Source organism: Lytechinus pictus, chromosome 7, assembly GCF_037042905.1.
Source record: "Lytechinus pictus isolate F3 Inbred chromosome 7, Lp3.0, whole genome shotgun sequence".
In the NCBI taxonomy this organism is placed as follows: domain Eukaryota; kingdom Metazoa; phylum Echinodermata; class Echinoidea; order Temnopleuroida; family Toxopneustidae; genus Lytechinus; species Lytechinus pictus.
In genome coordinates this window covers 11,107,379-11,119,631 of record NC_087251.1, presented here as the reverse complement: position 1 = coordinate 11,119,631, position 12,253 = coordinate 11,107,379, and the positions used below count along the sequence as shown (strand labels likewise).

Genomic DNA, 12,253 nt, shown 5'->3' with positions numbered 1-12,253 from the left:
CCACTGATTGCCTTCGAGATTGAATCATTTCCAAGAGATTATTAATAACATTTCTAAAGGATATATTCTATTCTATGCTTTCAGGATGTTAAGTGAATTAAACAGAAATAGCTCGCGCTTTGCGCTCGCAATCATCATTTTTATGTAGTGATATTACATTGAATTCATGGATTCTTTTTTCTATGAACACATCATAAAAAGAAATGGTTGTCTCCATTTTTTTTATGTGATTATGAAGTAAGATAATTAAACATGCATTTAAGGCACCTAACTTTGCCTGGCGGGGAGGGGGCGCCATTTTCAAAAAGTACACAGGGGCGCCAAAATCAGGTCGGGCCCCCGGGATGCAAAATCCTTGATACGCGCCGAAGGGGGGGGGGGGGGGTTACACTTAAGGCGAATCGCCTCCGATGCCGGCCTCAGTCCAATTCGACGTACATTTATGTGTATCCCCACCCTAAAGGTTCTCATCACTTTTTTGCAGTGTAGAATACCACACGAATGCTTTTTTTTCCGAAACATTTTAAAGTTTGATGAAGATCACGAAATTAATAGAAGGATCACTTTGATATCAGTAAATACTTGGTGGAAGCGCTCCAGATAATCAGAGGCGCCGCGGACCACTCTGAGCACACAAAATTGTTGTGTGCGAGGGCACAACCGAGGCCGATGAGGTAGGAACCGTTTTATCATAACCTATCACCATGATCACAGCACAGAATGTGATGTTTAAAGAAAATGAAAAAGAAAATATGGGAAGGAAAGTTTGCAAACAACAAAGTGAATTTATGCAACCTCTCTTTTTTAACATCTAAACTAAATACTTATTCTTCCTCTTCAACTCAACATTCTCGACTCATTCTATCAACGAATTCCGCCGCAAAAAGGTGAAGGCGGAAAGATTTTTGAAAATTATCTTGGAGGCGTAGGACATGCGTGCACCCAGCACATATATTTTAAAAAGGCGTATACTAACTATTCTTATTGACAAAGTTTCTAGAATAGGTACTCCGAATTATCTTATGTTTCTTCACAGAATCTGGGGCAACAAGGAACCAGAAGGCTCTCTTCAATCCTTCGCAAACACCATGACAAAGGAATTCGTCAGTGACGCTTTTGTCGAAAAACGTGGCTTCTCTGTCTCTTATCGCGCAATCAACTACTCTCGCCGGGCACCACATCAATTCCGATACCTGGCCCAAGGTTTGTCCCTGTGGCGGCTCCCAGAGACATGCCTCTACACCATAGAGGTGCCGGATGACTATCGGATAGAGCTGACCTTCCTGTCCATTGATCTTCTGGAGTCTGACTTCTGCAAGACGAACTCTCTCGTTCTTGATCTCGGTGACGGTATCGCGGTTCCAACGTTGTAAGTACTACTTTAACCCTAAAAGGACTGGGGGCCATGATGCCCCCCTCAACACTTCGCGCGACTGTGACCAAACCTGGGGTTATTGATTGGTAATATTGGCCTCATAGTAAACTTTTATAAAACGTCATGCTGTTATCTTGGTTACTACCTTGCAGTTAAAACTTTTATCATTGAGATCACAACAGTCTCCATCGTCGTCATCATCACCATCGTCATCATCACCATCATCATCATCATCATCACCACCACCACCACGATCACTACCACAACATCATCACCATCATTAAAGTTTCACAATCTAACCATTATCAAAGTTATAATTCATTGTGGTTGATCCTGTTACAGTCCACAATTACTAGTTGTTTGCACCTATGGATATCATATGAAAAAAAACTTATTTACATTGACGCTAAATTTCTCCTCGACACGCTAGATATATAAACAAAACGTTCCTAATTGTTTCTTTTTCAGCATGTGCGGCCATGGTCTTTCCGAACGTCCCATCGTTTCATTCGGGAATGCCATAGGCTTGAGGGTAACTAACGACAGAAGAAGAGGAAGGTTTACCGCTCTGTATCGAGCCGTGCTGGAGAATGTCTTCAAGTTGCCAGACGACGACTGCATTACGCTATGCGATATAGCAGCAGTGCTTCCTTTGAAAATAGCTAATAACTATTATTCACAGAAGAAAACACTAATATGATAATAAAATATTATGCCCATTGACCCAAAATGACCTTTGACCATGATAATGTAACCTAAGACAGTCATGTGCAAAACAATCATTCATACTTGATTATCCTTATGTCGACGTTTCATGAGCTAGATCCATAAACTTCCTTAGTTATGATGCCAATTCAACACATACTCCCAACACGGCCAGAGTTCATTGTCCTTTAAATGACCTTTGATCTTGGCCATTTTCCTGAAATGCATACAGGGTATTCAAGGATACACTGCTGCTCTAATGTCCAAGTTTCATGAACTAGATCCATAGACTTTTAAAGTTATGATGACAATTCCAGAAATACCCCCAACATTACCAAAGTTTGTTGACCCTAAATGACCTTTGACCTTGATCGTGTGACCTGAAACTCGCACAGGATCTTTAAGGATACTTGATTGCTTTTATGTCCATGTTTCATGAACTAGATCCATAAAATTATGATGACAATTCCTCAAATAACCCCAACATGGCCTGAAACTCGTCGCCGTCGGAAAAGCGGCGCCTATAGTCTCGCTCTGCTATGCAGGTGAGACAAAAAAGAGAGAAATGTTTGTCTTGTGCAGTATGCACATGAACGCATTTCTTGAGATTGAACTCATGATTTAAGTTAGTGTATCAAGAAGGACAGTTCTGAAAGACTAGCCATGCTTGTATACAGATCTTGATCCCTTGAATCATAAATTCGATCAGTAAAAAAAAGAAGTAGAAGAAGAAGAAAAAAAGAAAGAAAGACGAGGGTGAAGAAAAAGAAGACTCCAACTTTACCACCAATATCCAACATTCCACGAAGGTTCATAACATATTAATATTAAATAAAATGGGTAATGTATTTGTGTATTGGATGTTTAACGACATGAATTAATTTCAATGAGAAATTCTGCAAAACTACTAATCCATTCATTTTAGTTACTGTTTCCATGATTGAATACAAACGTAGCACTTTCGAATTCACATCTCATTGTGCAATGCTAATCACTTGCATTCCTTCAAAACTCATCGGGCTTTTTGCAAAGAAAATAATCAGTTGAAATTATTCTAATATAATTGTAGTTATTCAGAATCACGAATAGTTTGGTTTGAAAAGAAGAAAGTTTATTCTATCGCTTGAAATTTTATTTCACGTTTTTTCATTCAGCATCCCAGATTAGCATACACCCCAAAATTGCCCTTAAGTTATTTTGAATAAAAAGAAAATAGCCATTTAAAACAATAATTGCAATCTTCTAAAGGATTTTTTTGGTCAATGATGATATTTAACGTTATCATGGTTATTGATGTATTTTATGTGACACGAATGTTATTTAATTTGCGTTGTCTAGGTCGAAGCTTCGTCGTGAAGTACTAGTAAGCAGATGCAGACATTTAAGATGACCATGGCCTATTTACATGATTTAAGACTGGCAATAATTGAGAAGTATATATCGTGAATATATACGCTTGTAACACTTTAGTTTGGGCAAAATGGATTTTCATCGGGAGATTTTGTATGTAAATACTATGCTATGTAATTGGTTAACTTGACAATAGTGACACACTTCCGACCTATCACGATGTGTTGCTATAATAGTCATTCTCAAATCGATCAATTTCTTGCTTGTTGTTTGACCATTCCCGTCCTCCTATTATGTTTTCATTTCTTCAGGTTGGCTGACAAGCGACTTCTGTGTAATTTTCAAGAGTTTCTGGGAAGTCCGAAGTCTTTGTTGTAAAGTTTGTTTCTCGTCCAAAAGATCCCGTAACTGTAATAACATAATCCATGAAAATTGGAAATGGAAAGCAAATTCATTTTGTGTGACCTGCCTTAATTTATACATATATTCATGTTGCAATACTTTATCAAAAGCATTTATTCGCATAGTATTGCACTGTAAGTCGGTAGTTTAAGTAGCTGTCTGTTATCATTTAGATTCAGCGAAACTCCCCAAATAGGAAGACCAGCTTTTTATACGTTTTCAGGTTAAAATGACTTAACAGTGAATATCAAGTTGGTTCGACAAAAAAGCAGCAATCATCTTTTTTCCCCTAAATTTTGTTAAGCTACAAGCGAGCAGATCCCCACATGACATGTAAACTAAGTGAAATAAACTGTGTTCACGATGAATGAATGTGTGTTTCTTTTTTTTAAAGTGTCGATAAAGATGTGGTATATTATGTATATAAGGTTCTGAATGCAAAGTTTGTTTCTTTTACTAAAATGGCAGTTATTGTAACACGTCATAAATTTGAAACTTGAAAAATGCATTAACTTTATTAAGTTTCACCGAGACTTTATGTTTCTATACCTTTTCTACTTATATCAAATCCAAGGGTAACCGAGAGTCAATTGCGGTAAACAACATATTCTCTTTTTTTGTAAATGAATTTTCGACATTACTCCTATGTGTTTAAGATCGCATGCTCGATCTGTAATGAAAGTCATAAGTCAGAAAAAAAATGGAACCAATTCTCTCACAAAAAAATCTTAAGATATAGACGAATCGAAATGGAAAAAGGGACAGCGTACCTGATCTTGGAGTTTAGCGGAGTTGATTTCGGCATTGCCTAGTCTGCTCGTGAGACGTTTGTTCTGGTCGTTGATTGTTCCACATTCAACCTTGAGCTCATGGAGGACTTCGTGATTCTTCTTTTGGTCATCGCTGAGATCGTAGAACGCTTTCCTGAGAAAGAAAAAAACGAAATTACTAAAATATCGATGTCAGATATTAGTTTATCATAAACTACGTATACAGCGCATGGATGCAATCTGCCGCGATAAAAAAAAAATGCAGTCAAACCCCATTATTCCAAAAACAAACAAAAAACAAAAACGGACTCTGATTTGAACCGATCATGAGCATACACCTTTCCCCCTTTTTAAGTTAAATTTTAAAGATTTAAGTTCAAATTTTGGACGGAAATCTTTTTGTAACGGCACTAAAATCCCAACACTTTCCTCATGTTTATGATCGCATTGAACTGAGACCTTGTTATGACATTTTTTGGTCATTTAAGCTTATAATTTATTATTTTATCTATCTTCGGTAGCGTAATGAGCCAAACATTTAAGGGGCCAGACTTGGCGTAAGGGGTGTAATTTCTAAAAAGCTGAGAGCGACCTGAAGCAAGCGAGCAAAGATTTTAACATAATTTTCAGAAAATGCTATATTTCACCCTTTTACCTTTTTTTTTTTGGGGGGGGGGGGGCATGGGCTCCAAGCGCACTCCCCCATTAATATATATACGCCAGTGATGTCTTCTCTTATGACTAATATGAGATGAAACTCACGTTCACTGCGATACTTACCAGTTCTGTTTGTGAGCTTGGAGTGCTTTGAACCAGCTTGCCGAAGGGTCGTTTTCATAGTTACCGACCATTCCTTCTTCGTCATCACTGGTAGAGTCGACAGACATTGGAGACTCTTCAATTCCTCTTTTCGGCTCTGGTGAACACGAACATGCCGATTGATCGTTTTGGTGCGCTCTAGGAGAGCACATATTTTCAACCTTGTCCGCAAGCTCTTGTAGCCTGTCCACCAAGTTTCTATCTGTAGTCATTTCTGCTATTTGACTTTCAAGTTCTTCCACCCGCGAAATCAATCTCTGATTGTCAACTTTCAGTTTGGCAGATTCCCATTCCCTCTCCTTTCTCTTCCTCTGTAACCAAAGAAGAGTTCCGACAAGATTGTAATACTTTGTCAAAACATAGGCTTCTTCATTCTCTAACGATAAAGTGCCCGTGCAAAATGTTTCCGTCGTCTTCGCCAGGGCCCAGTTGCTCGCCTGGGCATCGCGGGTTGTCTTTTGCATGTTGCTGTAACTCTTGGACAATTTGTGGCTCAAGTATTCCAATTCCTTAATGACCAACTGAGTGTCTCGCATGGCTCTGAGAATAAAGTCAAAGTGGTCATCCTTGCTGATGGCCTGTTCGTTTTCTAGGAGAGAACCAGCGTGATCATGATGACGAAGAGAACTGATGCGGGAATTGATGCAGTCGCAAATGGAGGACGTTGTGGTTCGTCGAGGTGGCTCTGATGGCTTCGACGTTGCGGTTTGCATCGAAGCATCCACAGCTGATTTTAGATTAGCCATTTTTGATGAGAGGCGATTTATCAGGTGCTTCATGTCCTTGGGAAGACGTCTTTTCTCTCTGTGGAAATGTATGGGAGATTTGGAAATTCAGAGCAATATATGGGCATTTCAGGGAAGACAATGTATTAGACAAGCACAGAGTAGACATGGAGCAAGACCATGAAGACATCCTCCAAAGATGTCTGAGATTATTGAAGACCTCTTTTCTTTCCACTGTCATGTAATTATTTCACCCATTATCGAAAGGGGAATCATGGCGTTTATATTTGACATTAGCCTAATGCAGATTTTAAATACTTAAAAATACCAACATTATATTCAACCAAATTAATGTTCAGTAATAACCTGTTATAGATAACATTAGTATCCACTATTCAATAAAAACAGAAGCTGAAAGAATGGTGACGTATAAACATACACTGGATAAACTGTTCTTTAATTATGGAGAAAAGAACAAGAAAATGTCCGCTTAAAAAAATCAAATCAATACAGTGGTGTTTATAAGTTAGTGAACCCCACAGGAAAATGCTCTCCTTCATGCTGAGTGTTGAATAAAGACAACAACACTACAATGTCCGTCGAGTCCATGCAGATAAATAATCTTTATTGAACGTAATATTTTATCACCTGACTTCACAAATAAATATCTAAAAGATGGCAGAACTTGAATACTTAATTCATTTTATGGTGGGGTTCACCAACTTTTTAGCACCACTGTATATTGCTTGACATATTATACCGAGGGAGCTTGAACTGAGGAATTAATCCGATCTCTGGACCAGGAACCCATTTTTTCGACTGACGAGGTGGCATTTCATTCGGTATACGGACATCCTTCGTTTGGGCCAACTCGGTCAATATCCTGTCGATTCTCTCCACCGAAGCCCGGCGATAGAAATCCTGGTACTTGATAGGCAAGAGAGACCCGTCGCGACCGACGACGAAGCCTTTGTCGTCGACGGCAACGGGGACGCCGTTGATGGATATGTGTCCGTTTCTGACCACCATGGTTATCTGTATTAGGGTGAAAATAAAACATTAATAATACATGTAATAGGTGCGTGCGAGTGCTGAGTGTGTGTGTTTGATATATAGAGTGGAAATATAAAGACTTTAGTTCAGTGGCGTACCTAGGATTTTCCACAGGGGGGGGGGGCAAAACCGTCCGCCAAAAAATTTGACAAGCAAAAAAAAAAAAAAAAAAAAGAAGCTCGTCAGGGGGGGGGGGGCAATAAAGGTCTTCAAGCTCGTCAGGGGGGCAGGGATACGTCCTTTGCATGGGTTGTGGCTCGTCAGGGGGGGGCAGACTGCCCCCCGTAGGTACGCTAGTGCTTTAGTTGCACCTACAGAAAAGGGGGGGGGGTGAATATAATTTATATTCCTTTAATTTCCACACAGGCGATTTGGTTTTTTTCATCTCAAAGAGTTCAATAATAAGCAACCTTTCAATAGGTGAAACGAATTCAATTTATAAGTTTGGTCTAAAGGAATTTAACTTGATTATTTTGAAGTGGGGTACGACAATCCCATCGATTCTGTGAGTTTTAAGGGTCTGCAATAAGGCGCCTCTGATTCACCAATAGTGTCAAAGTTCCACGCTGTTTCAGACGTCTCAGTTTGTGACGCGAATGATTGAGAAGTAATATCCATAAAACACGTAGGCATTGTATTGAAGTGAAAAGTGTACGACATCAGGAAGCTATCAATTAAACATCTTTCAAAAATCAACAGAGAAATGACATTAGATCAAAGCAGAATAATTATCGAAAAGCATAGATACCCGAGAGCCGTCATCTGCTGTACATCTTGTAACATCAATGCTTCCTGACCCGGAAAGACCCATTTTGAATTCATTTGGGATTTCATTCAACTTTTCCATATCTGTTACCTGATACGAAGTCACATTAAAAAATTACTATACTATCTTTTGCAACATTTATCAATCTGTCCGTTGTGAAATCTTTGTGGGGATCGATCTTCACTCTTTTTTTAGTTTGTAAAGTTTTGATGAGACGACCGGCACCTATTAAAGCTAAGATAAATATGCATGTGCATGCATAAGGATTGTTGTGTTTGCAAATGCTATCTTGATTTTGTGTCGTCAAGGCCTGTATTACTTGCGCATGCGCAAAACTTTATTCAACGCGCTTGGGTTCAACAAATAATTATGACGCAATAGTAAAAATTTTGTTTTCGAGAATGACGGCAAGGGTCAGGATGAACGGCAAGAAGAAATATGTCAAATATGGAATCGGGTGAGTTGCACTAGAACCGATGTATCTGCCCATTTTCTTATGTCACGTTTAGGGAGAACAATCTATAAATGCTGCCCTTTTCCATGTTTTCGTCAAAATTATGCTAAGTGATTATATTTCTACTACTCTATGGATAACCTGGTGGACTGTACTTAAACGGATGATGATGATGAAGTGTGATTTCGCCTGAGAAGTCTGTATAGATTTTCCGTCAGTGTCATTTTTTTTCCATTTCAATCAGGCAATATTATCGTAATCCTTGATACCTAGACATTTCGAAATTGGGCGATCGGGCATTTTTCACAACGCAGCAAAAACAAGTCTCTAATTAATGCTCAAAAGGGTCATCACACATGTCATATGGGGTGCCATCTCCTTTTCTCTTGTTCTTAGTGTTCGATGAATTTTAGGTTAACTTTATGCTTTCTTCTCAGGTGCTAGGAAAAACAATGGTGATAACTTTATGTTATTGTGGCAACAGGAATGTTTTATTGATGATTATTATTTTCATACTAGCCATTATCACCATCATCACCATAATTGTTATTACAACAAACACTATGAACATTAACTGTTGCCCGTATTATTACTACTATCACTGTGATGACATTAATCATTTGAATTATTATTACTATAATCGTCATCATTGTCATAAATCTTTCGATAACCAGATAACACAATTTCCTCAAAATAAATTTATGGCAATAAAACACATAAGCAATCAAACACGGCCCAAGTAAACGAGATGTTTTGATGATGCATGGAAAAGAACGAAAGAGGTAAGGCTCACGCGTGAAAGTTTTAAGGTACTTTAATCGAATTCAAAGAGATCCAACCAACTTTATCATACTAAATCGACACGATTGACAATATCAAATGTCAAACAACCAATTGTACCAGTAATATGAGTAGGGAGGGCCTTTAAAATGAGTAATCCTCAGGCATGAGTTATTTATGTCATTGTGTATATCTATCGAGAAATTCTTATCATGTGTTATATTTTTCTGGAAATCAAATAAACATAAACAATATCTGTTATACACAACCAAATGAAGAACTTCTTCACTTTGTTTAAAAAGTAAATTGAAGAACATCTTCACAAACTGACTGAAAAGGCTATTACAAACAATTTGTAACAATATGGTGTGGAAAACAATGTGATCCTTCTGCCATGTTGATCTTACTGGATGGAATAATTGTGTTAGAGAGAAATGTGTTATGTGAGTGCAACATGTTGCACGGCAATATGACTTGGACGCGGATCACAGTTTAAAATACTCGCATGTTGATATATGACATAAGAATTGCCTTGCAAGTTGAAGAGGGCAATTGTTATGTCATATATCAACATGTTAGGGGCAGGGATGTACATTAAACAGATTGTTAAATTATGATTTAACTTTGAAAATGACTCAACTGGTATACAGTAAGCCAACATTTAGTAAATGTTTTAAACATTCTGAACATGCTTCGTCTTTGCTAGGAACTTGGTATACAAATAAAGATGACTGTAATGATTGTCATCAAACGTTTTCAATACCACCATTTAACCAAGATTGAAAGCAATTTTCATGTTAGGTTCTTACTTTTATGAATGTCTCTTAATCAAAATGTAACTGGAAGTTACTCATAGAGTAATTGACAAATTGAACTTCAATCCAATTTGTTCAGAATTAAAGGGTTCAGAGTTTATTTGGACATAATATGCAGAAAATAAATACAAATTCCACAGACGAATTAGTGTTTTATTTGTTAAAATACTGTTTTGAATTGCATACAATTTATTTAAAAAAATAATATCTGTGTCGATGTACTGCACTTTGCAGTAGACCAAGGTGTACGTTTCTTGATGTGTTAAAACATTTCAATTTAATTTGATGGTTATTTTGGCTCAAATGAAGTAATACAAATTTACTTTAAGCAATGTATCGTGATTGTAATTGGTAATTATATAGGTGTATTATATCTGATTCAATTTAAAAAAAAATCCTGAGAAATATCATTTTATTGTTTCATTTCTCATACTTCCCTTTTTCATACAAAATATCAGTTACGAGCTAAAAGGTTGTTAACTCTCTATTGAAATGTGTTAACAATATTTTCCGCCAAACTGATATTGTTTTATTTCATTGTATAGTGTTATTTACATTGAATTCTTACAAGCCATTAATAATGAATGTTGATATTTTTTGTTGGTTGTTGTATTTCATCTTTGAACTGGAACTGAATTCATATTTACTATGCACTCTGTTGAGCTTAAACAAATAGTAGATTCCATGCTGGGTGAAGATTTGTTTTTATCCAGGAAAGAAAATGAACATGTGATTAAAAATTCAATTGAGGTTGAAAAAAAATACTCGCAGTCAGGCCTTAATATGTGTGTATCTATATAAGCAATATTGATAATGGGCAATTCCCTTAAAATATTTATATGCTGTAACCAGCATTTTGCAATATGTTCAAGCAGAAAGATTGTTTAAAAATGCCTACAAGTATCATTGTGAGAAATGTAAAAAGACATCGAATTCGCAGTTGGCCTAGATTTCAGTGTCATCTACCTACACACACCAACAATTTTGTTAATCTGTTGATTATTCCCCAAGTTACTATTCAGAAAACAACTTGCATACATAATGAGTTGTGACTTTTGACCTGCGGACTTCGCAATCGAACTCAGCCTGTAGTTTGCTGTCATCTACCTATACACACACACCAGAATTCTTTGAAATCTGTTGATTATTCGAATTCCCTAAATTACTATGCAGAAACCAACTTGCATATCTATAATGAGCTGTGACCTTTGACCTGTGGGCTCCAATTTCAAACTTAGCCTGTATTTTGGTGTCATCTACCCAGACACCAAACATTTTTAATATCTGGTGAATATTTCCAAAGTTATTATGCGGAAACCAACTCGCATATACAGTGCGTCCCAGAAAAAACGAAACCGAGATTTAGCGATGATTTATCATAACTTAATCACAAATACAATAGACAAATGACCTACCATTGTAAAGCTTAGAATCTCCTCTTTCATCTGAAATTAGTTAGATTATTTCTCATTCACGCATAAGTAAGCAAAAACAATTTGAAGAGGGGATACCAAAAAGTCATTTGGCGGGCTGTATCTGGGTTTCAAAAAAGGAAACCACATTTTTAAAAAGTTCAATATCTGCTCTTTAATTTGATACCTCAATTACAGAAAATGGTCAAGAAATAACAAAGTTCTGGTTATTTGAAATAAGGCTTGAATTTCAATAATTTCATAAAATGAAGAGATTTTGCAGGCTAGCGTTCAGACTCACTCGACACTCCGTTTTGTTGACGATCAGCCATGCATCAAGTCTTTTGCGATAGCTTCTGTGGGAAACCGGTGAAAACACGTTTATTTAATGAAATTATGGAAATACAAGCATTGTTTTGAGGGATTGTAACTTTTTTACTTCTTGACCATTTTTTGTGATTAAGGATCAAATAAAAGAGCAGATATTGAACTTTTTAGACATGTGATTTTCTTTTTTAAATTCAGATACCCCCGCCAAATGAGTTTTTGGTATCCTTTCTTCAAATTGTTTTTGCTCACTCATGCGTGAATGAGGAATAATCTAAGTAATATCAGATGAAAGATGATATTCTAAGCTTTGCATTGGTAGGTCATTTTGTCTATTTTATTCATGATTAAGTTGTGATAAATCATCGCTAAATCTCGGTTTCGTTTTTTCTGGGACGCACTGTATAATGAGCTGTGACCTTTGACCTGCGGACTCCGAATTCGAACTTAGCCTGTATTTTGGTGTCATCTACCTACACACCAATTTTTTTTAAAGCCAT

General features: G+C 37.1%; 1 protein-coding gene across 1 annotated transcript; it reads right to left on the bottom strand.

Annotated features, from left to right (window-relative positions):
• Nucleotides 1-2,838: 2,838 nt before the first annotated feature.
• LOC129266020 (uncharacterized) lies at nt 2,839-8,010 on the bottom strand. The gene is made up of 5 exons (XM_054903906.2): nt 7,948-8,010; nt 6,907-7,181; nt 5,383-6,225; nt 4,603-4,756; nt 2,839-3,838 (listed from the first exon to the last, which is right to left on the bottom strand). Exons 1-5 carry the CDS (start codon nt 8,008-8,010, stop codon nt 3,722-3,724), a joined length of 1,452 nt encoding a protein of 483 aa, XP_054759881.2. The 3' UTR covers nt 2,839-3,721.
• Between the last annotated feature and the right edge of the window lie 4,243 nt (nt 8,011-12,253).

Coding starts and splice junctions, on each gene's coding strand:
- LOC129266020 (XM_054903906.2), bottom strand. CDS start 8,010: ATGGGTCTTTCCGGGTCAGGAAGCATTGATGTTACAAGATGTACAGCA. Junction 7,182..7,947: donor CAGCAGATGACGGCTCTCGG/GTATCTATGCTT, acceptor ACCCTAATACAG/ATAACCATGGTGGTCAGAAA. Junction 6,226..6,906: donor CCTCAGTTCAAGCTCCCTCG/GTATAATATGTC, acceptor ACATTTCCACAG/AGAGAAAAGACGTCTTCCCA.